General features: G+C 43.6%; 2 protein-coding genes across 2 annotated transcripts; one reads left to right on the top strand and one right to left on the bottom strand.

Moving 5' to 3' along the window:
* Positions 1-2,077: 2,077 nt before the first annotated feature.
* On the top strand, positions 2,078-3,040 carry LOC110195060 (olfactory receptor 51I2-like). Its single transcript, XM_020967715.1, has one exon. The coding sequence runs from the start codon at positions 2,078-2,080 to the stop codon at positions 3,038-3,040; it is 963 nt and encodes a 320-aa protein (XP_020823374.1).
* Positions 3,041-6,419: 3,379 nt separating this feature from the next.
* LOC110195039 (FtsJ RNA 2'-O-methyltransferase 1) lies at positions 6,420-12,776 on the bottom strand. The gene has a single exon (XM_078156997.1). The coding sequence runs from the start codon at positions 12,610-12,612 to the stop codon at positions 11,629-11,631; it is 984 nt and encodes a 327-aa protein (XP_078013123.1). The 5' UTR covers positions 12,613-12,776; the 3' UTR covers positions 6,420-11,628.
* Between the last annotated feature and the right edge of the window lie 2,234 nt (positions 12,777-15,010).

Consider the following 15,010-nt stretch of genomic DNA (forward strand, 5'->3'; position numbering starts at 1 on the left):
GGGAGGTGAAGGAAATAAAAGAGAACAAGTAGCAGAAAGAGGATAGTCAACAGCAGCAAACGCTGGAGAGAGACTGGGAAAGGTAAGATCTGAAAAACGGTTATTGGACTTGGTGACTAGAAGTTCCTTAGGGATCTCACAGAGAGCAATCTCATGGAATGATGGGGATAGAAGCCAAATTACATAGGACTGAAAACTGTATGATTGGTAAGGAAGTATAGGCAGGGAATATGATATACTCTTTCTAAAACATTGACAGTACAGGGAGAGCTAAGATAATAGCTTGAAGGGTCAAGGGTAAGTATTGTGGGGGTTTTTAATTTATGCGACAAAATATAATGAAAAAGATCAAATGGCCATGGAAAGACTGAAGATGAGAGAGAGGGAGACAGGGGGAAGGGGGGGGGAGATAATTGCTGGTGGGAGGCTTTAGAGAAAATTTTTTTAAAAACATAGGATCTAGGATTTAGGTACAGGGGTCAGCCTTGGGAAGGAGAGCTAACTTATCATGTGAAATAGAAGAGAAGGGCACATGAAGAGAGAAGAGAAGGTAGGTGAAAAAAGGGATGTTTTGTGGTATAAAAGAAAAAAAGATAAAGGAGATCACATTAGATGACTTCAGTCTTTTCAGTAAGGCAGCCCCCTGGCCTCCAGCCCCAGCTCCATTTCATGATACAGTGTCATGATACAGTGGAAAGACTACTGGACTCAGAGTTGGTTGAGACCTTGTCTTCAAATACTGCCTCTGAAATTTGTTAGTTATATGGGCCTGAGCAAATAATTTAAACCTGAAAATCTGTTTCCTCATGTTTATAATGAGGACAGTAATACCCACCCACCCCTACTTATCTTACAGGGTTGTTGCGAGGCTCAAATGAGATAACACGTGGAAAGAACTTCATATAATGTAAAAGTCTATCTAAAAGTCAGATAATCATGGCTTCACTCATTTCCTTGAACACAAGCCCATGACCCCAACCCCATTCCCATTTCATGGTACCAGTACCTAACACCAGCCATAGCCCTCAATTTGGCTCCATCCACCAACCCCTGCCCCAGTCCTCAGTCTAAACTTAATTCCAATGTCAGATACAGCATCCAGCTCCTGGGTCCACCTCTAGCCTCCAAATATTTGATCTTCATTCCATCTTTATTAGAGGATGAGAATTAATTTTTCTCCATCCCATCTAGAGGTAGGTGGAGAAAGATGCATTTATAGGTGCAGTAAGAATATCAGAAAGGGTTCTGGAAAGGAGTCACAAGAGCTGGGTTTTTGTCATTACCTTGCAATTAAATTGCCATATGAGCTTGTGGAAAGTCATTAATTTCCACAGTTCTCAGGTTTCTTTTCTTATGATGAAAAGAAAATCCTTTCCTCCTTCCTTTACAGAAATAATATGAAGATCAGATAGAAGAATGAATGAGAAAGCTCCTTGGCAAGTATTCTGCCCTATACAAATGAAAAACTTGCTAGTATTACTATTATCAGTCAGTCAATAAGCATTTATTAAGTACTTACTATGAGCTAGACAAGTCAGCTAAGTGGCACAGTGGATAGAGCACCAGGCTTGGAGTTAGGAAGACCTGAGTTCAAATCCAGCCTCAGACACTCACTAGCTGTGTGACTTTGGAGCAAGTCACTTAATCTGTTTGCCTTAATCCACTGGAGAAGGAAAGAGGAAGCCACTCCACTATCTTTACCAAGAAAACCCCATGGACACCATGTTCCATGGAGTCACGAGAGAGTTGAATAATCAAACAACAAAATGTGTCAGGTACTAAACTAAATGCTTTGCAAATACTGTATTCACCTTTATGTGATGTTTTAAGCTTTAGAAAGTGCTTTCTTCCAATGAATTTTGTGAGGTAGATAGTGTAGATATTATTATTCCTATTTTATAGATGAGGACACTAATACTCAGAGAGGTCATCACATATGTCTTCTCTTTCCCAGCAGTTTCTCCAATGCCCAGTCCTGGGATTTGTCCCCAGGGAGCACTTTCCATTTTCCTAAACTGACTGGCACTTTGTTTCTTATTCATTAGGTAAAACTATTCCTATAGTGCAAGATTCCAACATGCTGACTAGTAATAGCTCTAGTTTGATAGTGGGATTAACACCTGAAAGATTCATCTTGGCTGGCATCCCTGGGATGGAGGCTGAACGCATCTGGATCTCCATCCCTTTTTGCCTAATGTACATCGTCATATTCCTTGGAAATGGGACCATCCTCCATGTCATCCATACGAATTCCACCTTGCACCAGCCCATGTACTTGTTCCTTGCCATGCTGGCTCTTGCTGAGCTTGGAATATCTGCTTCTACACTTCCCACTGTGTTGGGAATTTTCCTCTTTGATGCAACTGAGATTGACTTCAATGTCTGCCTGCTCCAGATGTTCTCTATACACTCCTTCTCCGTCATGGAGTCAGGTATCCTGCTGGCCATGGCCATGGACCGCTTTGTGGCCATCTATAGCCCACTGCGCTATACAGTCATACTGACTTTACCTCGAATCATTTCAATAGGTGTTACAACTGGACTCAAGAGTGTGGTGCTCATGGCCCCGCTGACTGTCCTACTTCAACGCCTGCCTTTCTGTGGACACAATACCCTTTCCCATTCCTACTGCTTACACCCCAACCTTGTCCACCTACCATGTGCTGACACCTCCATCAACAACATCTATGGACTTCTCATCGTAATTTCCACATTTGGGCTGGACTTCTTACTGATCGTGATCTCCTATGTACTCATCCTTCACACAGTATTGAATATTGCTTCAGGGGAGGGCCAATGGAAGGCCCTCAGTACTTGTGGCTCACATATCTGTGCTGTACTCGTGTATTATGTACCCATGATAGGTCTTTCCATGGTGCACCGGTTTGGGCGACACCTCCCCCCTTTGCTACAACCTACCATGGCCAACATTTACCTCTTCTTCCCACCTGTGGTAAACCCAATTGTTTATAGCATCAAGACCCAGGAGATCCGCCGAGGCATCGTCCATGTATTCTCTAGAAAGAGGGTCAGGGGTTAGCATGCGTAAGTGGAGCTATCTCCCAGAAACATGGGGGATAAACAGACTTGACTGGACCAGTGCTAGATGAGGGCTAGCCTACTGCCACTTGGTGGCAAAATCCAAGCTGTAGGGGAAACTGAGGGAAATGGAATAACCAGTCATCCCTGAGAACAATGGAATTTATTACTTTGGTTCATTCTGGAGAAGGAAGAAAAACCTGTGATCGTGGCTCATTTCTTTAAGACAGTGAACGACCATTGCCTAGGCTGCCGTACTCATGACTTGACATCATGGGGACAGGCCCAACTAGTTCAGATGTGTAACATGGACCATAAGTGAGGCAGCCCAGCATTCTGCATTTTGAGTTTTCCCATTTGAATCATAATTCTAAAGGGTTTTATGGGGGTTGTGAAAGCATGCAAATTTGACCACTGTGTAACATGTCTTCTTCAAGCGGTATTGTTTGAAATTTGTGTGCCATTGAAGAAACATTCTGCTTAGACATTGCTTTTGTGACATTTCACCTTGCTTTTCTGACATGTCAGTTTGCAAATTTATATTATCAGGAGATGTGCTGGCCTCAATAAACCTAACCTACAACTAGGACTTAGGGTTGCTGGGTTTGTTATCTTAATTGCATAGATCAAATGATACAACCCTAAGATTCTAATTATACTTATCTGAAATCACAGAATTATCAAATGTAAACAGGGAGGAATATTACAGGTAATCTCATCCAACTCCTTTATTTTACAATTAAGGAAACTGAGGTCTAGAGATTGAAGTGACTTTTTTCAAGGACACACAAATTATTAATGGAAAAATTGAGATTTTATTTTCCTAGGCCCTTTAACTGATGGTGATAATGATAGCTAACATTTATATTACATTTACTTTGTGCATTTCATTCAAGTAAAACTATCAAAAATGGAAAAAGGTTTGTCTGGAATAATCTATTTCTGATGGACCCATTCCGGGTCTTAGTGATCACTGCTCTGGTTCTTCATTTTTTGAAAGCACTATCTTTTCAAAGCACATCCTAGAATTTTGTTGAGATCCAAAATAAAACTCACCAGTGTATAGACTGAAGAAGGAAATATCTTCCCTATTTTAATTTTTAAATCTGGGTCTCTGCCCTTCTCAGACACTGTCAACATTTTGTTAGGGATCTGTTAAGGATGTAGAGGGCACAGGCTGTTCATGAGGTCTCACTGATGGGCGGAAGCCCCTCTCGGGTGACTGATCTATGAGCAAAGGTTGCCTGGTTCAGTGCTCCATTCTATGGATCTTTAACAATCTTTAACTGCCCTAGTTATTGTATGGTCATTAGCAGTTTATCTGGGATTGGAGTCAGGTAAGTGCACAAGATGTGCATGCACTGTCCTTAGCACAGCATGAGCTCTAAGTCATCATAACTTGAGAAGAAGTTCCTGTTACTTTACTACTTAAGTGAATGCTTTGTTAAAATTAAACGGAGTTGCTTCCATCTTGTCTCCCGCCTCATCAATGCGCATTCGAGATTAAGCTGGCCTTATCCCTTCAGAGTTAGTATAGGATCTTTGCTCTTGTGGTGAGCTGAGTTAGCTGTGCACATTTCTTCTGATCGACAAGACTTTTCAAATATCACCAGCCCTACAAACATATCCGCCAATTACCTTAGTACCTAATAATAACCTAGTGCACCCAAGCCTTTTCTTTTTTTCCATCCTCTTTGAGGATGGAAGCAAGCATTTACTGACTGCCTGCTATGTGTCAGGCACTGTGCTAAATACAAGTGTTATCTCATTTGATCTTCATAACAACCCTGTGAGGTAGCTGCTCTTACTATCCCCATTTTACAGTTGAGGGAATTGAGATAAACAGAAGTGAAGTGACTTGTCCAGGGTTACATAGCTAGTAAGTATCTGAGGCTGGATTTCAATTCAGGTCTTCTTGACTTCAGGTCCAGTACTCTACACATTGTGCCACCTAGCTAGCTCCCTCCAGGTATAATGAATGGAGTCTCTTCGGCACAACTCAACCCCACAGAGCAAGCAATATGAAATCAAATCTTAGACTACATTGATAAGATCACAGTACAAACAATGAGGAAGGAGTTCACTGCCATGGGAGGACTGCTTCTGGACCATTGCATACTCAGTGCCACATTCTAGGAGGGGCTTTGACAAGTTCAGGAGCATCCAGAGGAGGCCAGATTTTCAGCCTAAACATACCTTGCCTTCCCTCACCTGGAGCATTTCATGAGTTCTTTGTTGACATTCTCCTTCTCATGACGATTCTCACTCATCAGGACAACAAAGAATGTTTGCATCTGAAACAAAAGCTGTAAATAATAACTAGGACAATTGGCCCTAAATCAATCCTCAGGGATTAGTTATTCTCTATAATATGAGGTCTCTTCCAGATTCAAAACCTATGACTCTTGAACTGGTTTCTCAGCTCACTGATGCCATCTTCCTCCTCTCTCTTCTCTTCTCCTGGTGGCTGTGATGACGGTGCTGGTGGTGGAGGAGGAAGAGGAAGAGAGCATGAATACCTTTGGATCATCCGGACGTATCAGAGGCTCTCAATTTCTCTTTCCTAATTATAGTATTCCTATTCCTTTGCTACTTTTCTCTTTAACACTAATTTTCATAGCTTTCATTCACCATTCTCTACTGCTGCTTCTACACTCTGCTCATTTGCCCTCTCTCTTCCCACAAAATTGGAGACAAAACTGGTGGCATAGCAGATAGAGCACTTGGCCTAGAGTCAGAAAGACCCTCAGGTATTTATTAGCTATGTGAACCTAAGCAAGTCATTTGACCCCTGTTTGCCTCAGTTTCCTCTACTGTAAAATAGAGATAACAGCACTTACCTTACAGGGTTGTTATAAGTCTCAAATGATATTTATAAAATGCACAACATGGTACGGTGCTATGATAGGTGCTATGTAAATGCTTATTCCCTTCCTCTTCCCAGACCAGTTTTTCCTCACTAATTCCTTTCTCATAGCTTCCAAAAAATGATGTACTTGATATACCTGGCCAAACCTTGTATTTCCCTGGTGCTACAGTCTCCCAACATATGATCTTGAGGATGGACAGAATGCCATGTGAAAATCCACATAAATTTTGCTATCATTGTTATAATCACAAAGTTATGATGAAATCGGATAAAATATTATTTTATAGAGCTAGAAAAAACAACAACAAAATTCATCTGGAAAAACAAAAGGTCAAGAATATCAAGGAATTAATGAAAAAAATGCAAAGGAAGGTGGTCTGGTTATGTCAGATCTCAAATCATATTATGAAGCAGTAATCATCAATACTACCTGGTATTGGCTAAGAAATACTGGTGGATCAGTGGAATAGATCAGGTATATAAGACATTAGGTAGTAAATGACCACAGTAATCTAGTAATACAGAACCAGATTTAATAGAGTGTCCAGTATTGAAGCAAATAGTTTAACCACCTGATCAAATAAAAAAGTCCAACATCAAAACTAAGTTCATATATGATTATATTATGTTAAATATCTTCCAAGTATTAATTAATTTTGTTAAAATGTTTTCATATTAAAATAAATTCAAGACAAAGTCTTGCAGACAATAGTAAATGTTGTTCACTGTTCATTTTTGAAGAGGACTGATGATGTCTGAACTTGCATGTGAATTGGATGTAGGTGAGGCAGTTGTACAAAGCTGTCAGCTTCACTCACTTCCAAGTTTAGTCCAGTGGCAAGACAAAAGTCAAGACGACTGGTGATAGCCCAGGATGCAGTGGATGACCTTGGCACTTTTAACATCTGAACAAGCTCTAAGCACTCCACAGTGCCTGCTGGAGCTACCTTCAGGGCCACTGCAACAAATTGTTCTCATTAGCCCATTCCACCAGGCGCAAGTCTTCACACGCTTGAGGTAGACATTCCCCTAACTTACCAACAGGTTTGCGGTTTGTTGGTTACCTTCAACAGTACCAAGGTGTGGCTACTGTTATTTACAGCATTCTATTCTATCACAGCTTCTTGGAGCCACAGGTGAGAACATATGAGGTCTTGTTGGATTGAAGACAGCTAGGTGGTACAGTGGATAAAACACTGAGCTTGAAGTCAGGAAGACTTGAGTTCAAATTCAGACTCAGCCACTTACTAGCTGTGTGACCCTGGACAAGTCTATTAACCTTTGTTTGCCTCAATTTCCCTACATGTTAAAACAGGATAACAACAGCACCTACCTTCAAGAGTTATTATTGTTGAGGATCAAATGAGATAATTGTAAAGTGCTCGGCACACAGTAAGCATTATATTAATGTTAGCTGTTACTATTACTTCTCAATTTTTACAGGATGTCCTATATATTTACAATTATTTACTTTTATAATTTTATATATAATTTTCATAATTATATATAGAATTAATTTTGTTTATAGTTACATAACATAAACTTTAATTTGGAGCTCTTTTGGGCAAAAGTTATCATTGTAATTATAAGCACTTGAATAAATCTAAAATACTCTGAATACTACATTAAATTACCCTGGAAATTCACAACTCATTTTTTTCTTCTTGTTGAAAGGGTTCTGTGGAACAAAAATTGTTGGGAACCACTGAGGTGGGCCGTTAGGTCTCTGCAGACATTTTTAAACAGGGGACATGGGCTATAGTTACTGGTTGCAATGACATCTTACATAAAATTAGCTTTAAAAATGGTCTGCTCTTTCCCCAACTTCTGGTACAGATACTGTAAAATGGTCTGCTCATTCTTTCAACCTTCGTATTTCCTGAATCCTGATCTTATCTCAAATTCAGAGGCCAGGGGTTAGCTGGAGTTAAACAAAACAAGAACTTAGAACAATGAGCATAACTTTTTCCTGAATATTAGGAATTTGTCTAATTGGGGCCTCTGAACTATTGTGATTATACCCCTAACATCTTGTCTAATATAAATTCCATAAAACAGTGAAGGATGGAACCCAATGGATCTGAAGCCCATGATATTGCTGGTATGCTAAAAAAGCGAGCTAACAGAGTATGGCTGATAAGTCTCCAGAGAGAAGTGTGGTAGGGAGGAGAAAGTGGTGGCCAAAGAAATCATTACAGCCTAAAATGCCTCCCAAGGAGTAGAAAGGCAAGGTTGGAGAAGGATTTGGCTTCCCTTTAGCCATTAGAATCAAATACAAGCCATTTCACAGTGATACTATGCTCTTTCATTAAAAAGCACAATATTGTTACATAGTTACACTATGCTATTTCATTAAATGCCTTTATACTGTCTTTGTACTGTACTGTGTCCTACTAACAAAAGCAACGCTATCCATGTGGACTCATGAACTAGTTTTTGAGTTCACGTAGACCCAAAGAGAAGCTGGGAGGGCTTATCTATGTAGGTGGGACTCATATGCATGACTGGAAGTGTCACAAGTGCCACAATTTATTTGTTGCACATTTATATAGCATTTAAGGCACTGGCCACAAGACTAAAGAGCTAAGAATTTAACAGAACAAAGTACTAAGTTGATAACTTTTTGTACCTGAGGCAAATACCACAAACCCTGCCTGGGACAAGTGGTATGAAGAGTACCATCAGTTGAAGGGATGGCAGGGCAGAGATAGAGATACCACCCTGTGGAGGGAGACTGAGGTCGAAGAAATCCATAAGGCCACTACTGGGATGACTATCCACCTCCACTCCCCAGCAAGAAGACATTTAAACTGACCTTAGCTTGTAGAATAATCAGTCATATCTGCACATTTGACATGCAAGAACCATGATTACTGGAGGTACAGAGAGGGAGCATTATGGAATAATAATCTCTCCAGAAAACATGCTGTAGAGGAGAGAGCTGAAAAGCAGCTTGAAGTTTTCCACAAATCCTCAAAGCACTATCTTGTAGCTAGAAGACACCACTAGATCTAATTCCTTGATTTTGCAGAGGAGGACACTGAGGGTCCAGAAAAAGTAAACAACTTATCCAAGGTCAAGGAGAAAGGCTCATTTAGCTCCTACCAAAGTTGAGGCTGAGCTGAGGAGTCCATTGGCCCTCAAATCACATAGATTCACAGGCTGTCAGAGTTGAAAGGGACCTTTGAGACCTCCTTGTCCAAGTTCATTTAACAAATACACAGAAAAATAGAACCAGCTACTCTGACCTAGCTCTGTTGACTCCTGGGCCAAGTTGTTGAAATATGTCCTCCCTTGGGGATAGAATCCACTGGACCTTCTGGATCAGTAGTTCCTGGTTCTGAGACTCAAAGTAAATGGCTCTGGTCCTTGTATCCTCCTAGAAGCATCCCAGCCCTTTATCTATCACCACCACCATTTCTGCCACTCCCAACATTCGACCACACAAGATTTAAGCAGCTTAAGAGAACAATGCCTTCACAGCTTTGGAAGTCAAAGCTGGGGGGGAAATTCAGCTTCCAAGCGATGGGGAGCAAGACCTGAATTCAAATCCTGCCTCAGACATCCTAGGCAAGTCATTTCACCTATCTGATTCAATTTCCTTAACTATAAAATGGGGATACTTTCTATGGTAGTTTTGAGAAAAAAATGAAATAATATAAACCAAGCTCTGTATAAATGCTAACTACTATGGAGTAGGCAGAGGCCATTCCAAGAAACCAAGGGATTACTCCCCTGCCTTACCCCATCAGAATTATTCCCACTTTCCCTTCTTTTCCCTGGACAGGTTGTGCAGAAAGACTGAGGGCAAACTCCAAGGCTTGTAGAAGCATTTGCAGAATTCCCAAAGGTCCTTCCTCCCCACCTCTTCATCTGTAAAATGAAGAAACAAAGACCCAGGGAAGTGAAATGATTTGCCCAAATTTGTTAGGTTCTTAGTGATAAGAGTAAAACCTCAAGGTCAGATCATCTGAATTTAAATCCAGCCCTCTTCTCACTGTACCACACTGCCTCTCACCAAGGGAGGAAAGTGTTAAAAAACTCTGGATGATTTACAGAAAGAGACAAAAATTTTACCAGATGAAAGGGCGATGGACCTGCACCAAAGGAGAGAGTACTCCTACTGACAATATCATGTGTCATATAACAAATGAATCAGTCTCCTTATGATATGTACCCTTCGATTCTAGGCCTTCCCTTTGAAACCATATGGGACTGGTAGTCTTTCAAATTCTTAAAAAAAAACACACATCTTCCTCTGCTTTAACCTCTTTTTTGAGATAAACACTCCCAATTCTTAAACCATGACTCCTGTAACAGTTTTCAGAAGCCTGAACCATTCCCATTAGTCTCCCCAGGAAACACAGCAAAGCAGGAGCAGCTCTGCAAGGAGGCATGTTACCACAAATTCCTGGACCTAGGACCCTACTCCCATGTGAAGGGTGAAGAACTTTCCATTCTCTCACCTGCAAAAAGCTGTTCCTTTTTCTCTCTGGACCCTGTGCTTCCCCTATACACTTGGTGGTTTTTCAATTCTAAAAGTTTCCCTTTTAAAAAAAACAGTTCTTTTTCTCCTTGACATGATTCCTAAGTTTTTTAGACATTTATTCACTTTTGTACTTTTTTTAACTTTGTAAAGCAAATTGGCTAGATTCAAATTTTTCTAAGTCTGAAATGTACATATAATTTGATTATAGTTAACTACAAAGCAAAGAAGTGGCAAATAAACCCATGCTTCTCACAGACTGCTTCTAACAAAAAAAAAATCACTCCCAGACAACTTCTGAGAGATCTGAGTTAGTGTTTTGATTTGGCACCTAAGTATTCATACTCCAATTCTGTTTGTTAAAAAAAAAAAAAAGAAAAGGGGGCAGCTAAGTGGCACAGTGCATAGAGCACCGGCCCTGGATTCAGGAGGACCTCAGTTCAAATCTGATCTCACACATACTACTTACTAGCTGTGTGACCCTGGGCAAGTCACTTAACCCCACTGCCCACCCCCCCAAAAAAAAAGAAAAAAGAAAAAATGCATCAAGGAAAAGACAGAAAATTAGAAAGTAAGTTAGGATGACAAAAGTCACTAAACAATCAATGAACACTTGCTTGGTTAGCTCCTATTCCAGGAAGCAAAAATCTAAAAAAAACCCTTCAACTACAACTAAAATTCTAACAACCACAAAATAACTGAAAGAGAATGCTGTAGAATTACAAATTACAAACATAGTCCCAAGAGACATTAGAAGACACCTTCCCATACCACTCTGCAGAGGTAGGAGCTTCCCCCTATGTAACTTTGCATGTATTTTCAGATTTTTGCCAAGTATTGATGGGTTTTGCTGATTCTTTTCTCTTCCTCCTTTTTGTTAAAATAAAAAATTCTATTGTTTATGGAATGGCTTACTGGGAGGATGGATATTGAAAGGAATTCAGGCAACACAGAAAAAAGACATCGATGAAATGAATTTTTAAAAAGAAAACAGATAAAAATCTAGCAAAAATAAGAAATTTCAAATATGTGTGCCTGAGAGCATATGTGTGTGTGTGTGTGTGTGTGTGTGTGTGTGTATAATATTCTCTCCCACCTCTACCAATCCCAACTAAAACTCTGTTATGTTTAGGAGGAATAACCAAAGGAAGAGCTTTCACCTTGAGGATTACCACCCCCTCCCCCCAAGTCCATAGGAATAAGTTTCCAGAGGCCCTTTTGGGAGGGCTCCTCCCTAGGGGTCCAGGGAGAGGGAACCCAGGGCTGGGGTCACGGCCTGCTCGCCCTCCTTCTCAGGCTGGGCAGCAGCCTGCTCCTGGGCATCGGGCAGAGCCCCGGGCTGCAGCATGGCCCGGCCCAGACCCCCGGACTTCTTGAGCTTGCAGGCCTCTTGGTAGGGCGGCTGGATGGGTGGCTGGGCTGGCGGCGTGTAGCGGTACTCGGCGCTCCCCTCCAGCTGCAGGGGGTAAGTGCGGTCAGCGTCATAGGCACTGAGGTCCCCGCAGGCCAGGAAGGGCACGATGAGCCGCGTGGGGCCCTCGAGCTGGTTGAAGTCCCCGTGGTAGCTGTGGTCCAGCAGGGGGTTCAGCATGCTGGGTATGTAGCCGGCCGGGAGCTTGAAGCCCCGGCACACGGCGAAGGCCTCGATACTCGAGTTGCGGCTGCTCCTGGGCTTGGCGCACACCACGTCGGGGAAGAAGAGGCGCAGCTGCGAGTAGAGCAGGGTGACATCCCGGCCGCGAAAGATCTTGGCCACGAAGGTGCCGCCGGGCTTCAGGACGTGGATGGCGATGTTGAGGGCGGCCAGCAGGAGCTGCGCCTGGATGTACTCGTCGATGTCGTGCAGCCCGGTGACGTCCGGGGCGCCGTCACACACCACCAGGTCCGCCGGCTGCCCCTCGAAGTGTCCGATGATCTCCTGCGCCGTGGACGCCTTGGTGATGTCCCCCTGGATCTGCACCACCCCAGGCAAGGGAGCCATGGCCTGCAGGTCCACAGCCACGATGCAGGCCGGCGGCCCGGACCCCCCGAGCTTGCGGCTCAGCACCTGGCTCCAGCTCCCGGGGGCGGCGCAGAGATCCACGGCCCGCCTCACGCCGCTGAAGAGCTGGAATTCCTCGTCCAACTGGAGCAGCTTGAAGGCGCTGCGGGCCCGCCAGCCCTCCTCCTTGGCCAGCCGGTAATAAACATCGCGCTTGTCCTTGGACGTGCGCCCCATCGCGGATCGCGGGAAGGGGAGGGGAACTGGGCAAAAGGCGTCCGCAGTCCCGACACGTACGCTGCAGCCGGAGACCCAGGCCCAGGCAAAGGCAAAAACAGAGAAGCACGCACTGCTAGCGGTCGAGAGCCGCGAGCCACGCACCACGCACGGCAGCACGTACCGCCCGCACTCACGCCACAGCGTGATGACGCCACTCACTCCCGACGGTGCCCCGTAAGGGAAGAGACAGGAGGGGGGAGGGAAGGCGGGGCATCATGGCGCTTGGGATGTTGTGATTGGTGCAGAAGCCGTGGAGGCGGATCCCGCTCTCTCCCGGAGGGGAGTGTAAACTCAGGATTCAAAGTATGCATTTCTGTCTTTGCCTTACTCTTAACTGCGTATTTTGAGCTGTCTCTAGAAAACCCTGGGAGCAAATGGCGACAGTTTCTGTGAAGAATGCTACCTCTCCTTCAGACACCATCCCGGATTTATTCAGTCTACATCTTGTAATGGTTGTTTGCTTGTTACCTCCCCATTCTCGAGGGCAGGGGCTTTTTACCCAGCGCTCAGCTCTGTGCTTAGCCTAGACTAGAGTAAGTACATAATGAGCGCACATTCACCTTGCACCATCTCCTCCCTGACTCCAGCCCTGGTCTTGGCTCCTATCTCCTGGACTCAGAAGGAACAGGCGAGGCTGAACCTGGGCGCCTAGGAAGTCAGAACACGAGCAAGGCATCACCAGCTTTAAGCCTTGCAACGTAAGCCCCATCTTCTGTAGAAAACAGGTCGAGGAAATCATTGCTCACATCTCCCTCTGGAAAAAAAAAAAAGTCACCCGGATCTGCCTTAAGCACATAAAAGCCCATTTCTCTGCATAGGTGGACTGGTGATAGGTAGTCCATTCACCAACTGAGTTGTTCTGTATAGTAGTGAGGTTGCTCATGATGTAGAAATAGTCCTTAGGTGGGTTTGTTTTGGAAACTTTTTTCCACGTCTATTGGGGGAAAAAATGTTTGCAGTTTATTCTGTGTAAAATCTGCTGCTGTGAAGGAATACAGAGAATATATTATGCTGATGAGGTAACAGAATAAGAGAGAAAGAACTTTTTTTTCTCTATTAGGATTTTTTTTTTTTTGCTGAGAAAGAAGTGAGGGGAGAAGGGAGGAAAGAAAAGCTACAGGTCAATCTGGTTTTAAATTTTATTGTATAAACTTTTAAAACTATTTTGTTTATTTTGTTAGTTAATCTTCATTTATTAAGTGCTTACTGTGTGCCAGGCACTGTGCAAAGCATTGGGAATACAAATAGAAGAAAGCAAAACAATCCCTGTAGCAAAGTCTAATTAGTGTGTTGTACAGTGAAACTATTAACTTCCTATGACCTAACCACTGTACATCTCTAGGTAATCATTCTTTAAATCGTGCTCGAAATTATTCTCTATACAAACACTGTCTGATCTGGCCATGTCACACCACATTTCTCTCACTCTAGTGGGTCTAAGTCCCCAGAGAAGAATCACTATCTTGGAGCTTAGCTACACTCAAATTCGTTTGTGGATGAAATACCCACACTGATCACTACTTAAAAAAATCCCCGGGGGCGGAGCCAAGATGGCGGAGGGAAAGCAGTGACTTGCCGGAGCTCTCCCCCAAACCCCTCCAAATACTCATAAAAAATGGCTCGAAACAAATTCTAAAGCAGCAGAACCCACAAAAAGACAGAGTGAAACAAATGTCCAGCCCAAGACAGCATGGATGATCGATCAGAAAGGTGTTATCGCGCCGGGCTGGGAGCGCAGCACAGCGCGGCGTGGGCGCGCAGGCAGCACCAAACCTGGAGCAGGCCTCAGAGGACTGAATTGCTGGCAGCTGTGGAGGGTTCCAGACTCCTCAATCCACGAATGTCAAAGACAACTTAGAAGGTCAGTGGGAAAAGTCTGTTTCTGTTGGTGGTCAGAAGAAGGCGTCTCAGCTCCATTCCCCAAGAGCCGTGGCGGGGGGGGGGGCAGCTGCTTCCCGAGCTTTGGCCCACAGACTGAGGGGGAATCCAGTGGCTGATCAGAGAGGGACGGCAGGGATCTCTTTGCCAGTGCTGAGGCAGGAATCTCTTGCTTTGCCCGTGTGTGGATCTGGGTCACAGTCCTGGGCGGCAGTGCTGGAGTGAGGAAGAGCGCTGGCATGGTGGAGCTTGTAGTGGCTGTGGAGAGAACCCCTCCTCACAGTTACAGGACAGAAAGGAATACTGTGTCACAGGCCAGGAAAGGAGTAAACACCTCACCCCTTATCATACCACCTTGGAAGAACTGAAAATTTACAGGTCCCTACAAGTATCTCTGAAAACAGCTACACAAACCCCTGAAGCTTGGGACAGTACACTCTCCACATTGGAAGCAGACTCTTACCTTAACAAGAGTTTA

This window comes from Phascolarctos cinereus, unplaced genomic scaffold (assembly GCF_003287225.1).
Source record: "Phascolarctos cinereus isolate Bilbo 61053 unplaced genomic scaffold, phaCin_HiC Scaffold_726;HRSCAF=1367, whole genome shotgun sequence".
Classification (NCBI taxonomy): domain Eukaryota; kingdom Metazoa; phylum Chordata; class Mammalia; order Diprotodontia; family Phascolarctidae; genus Phascolarctos; species Phascolarctos cinereus.

Coding starts and splice junctions, on each gene's coding strand:
- LOC110195039 (XM_078156997.1), bottom strand. CDS start 12,612: ATGGGGCGCACGTCCAAGGACAAGCGCGATGTTTATTACCGGCTGGCC.
- LOC110195060 (XM_020967715.1), top strand. CDS start 2,078: ATGCTGACTAGTAATAGCTCTAGTTTGATAGTGGGATTAACACCTGAA.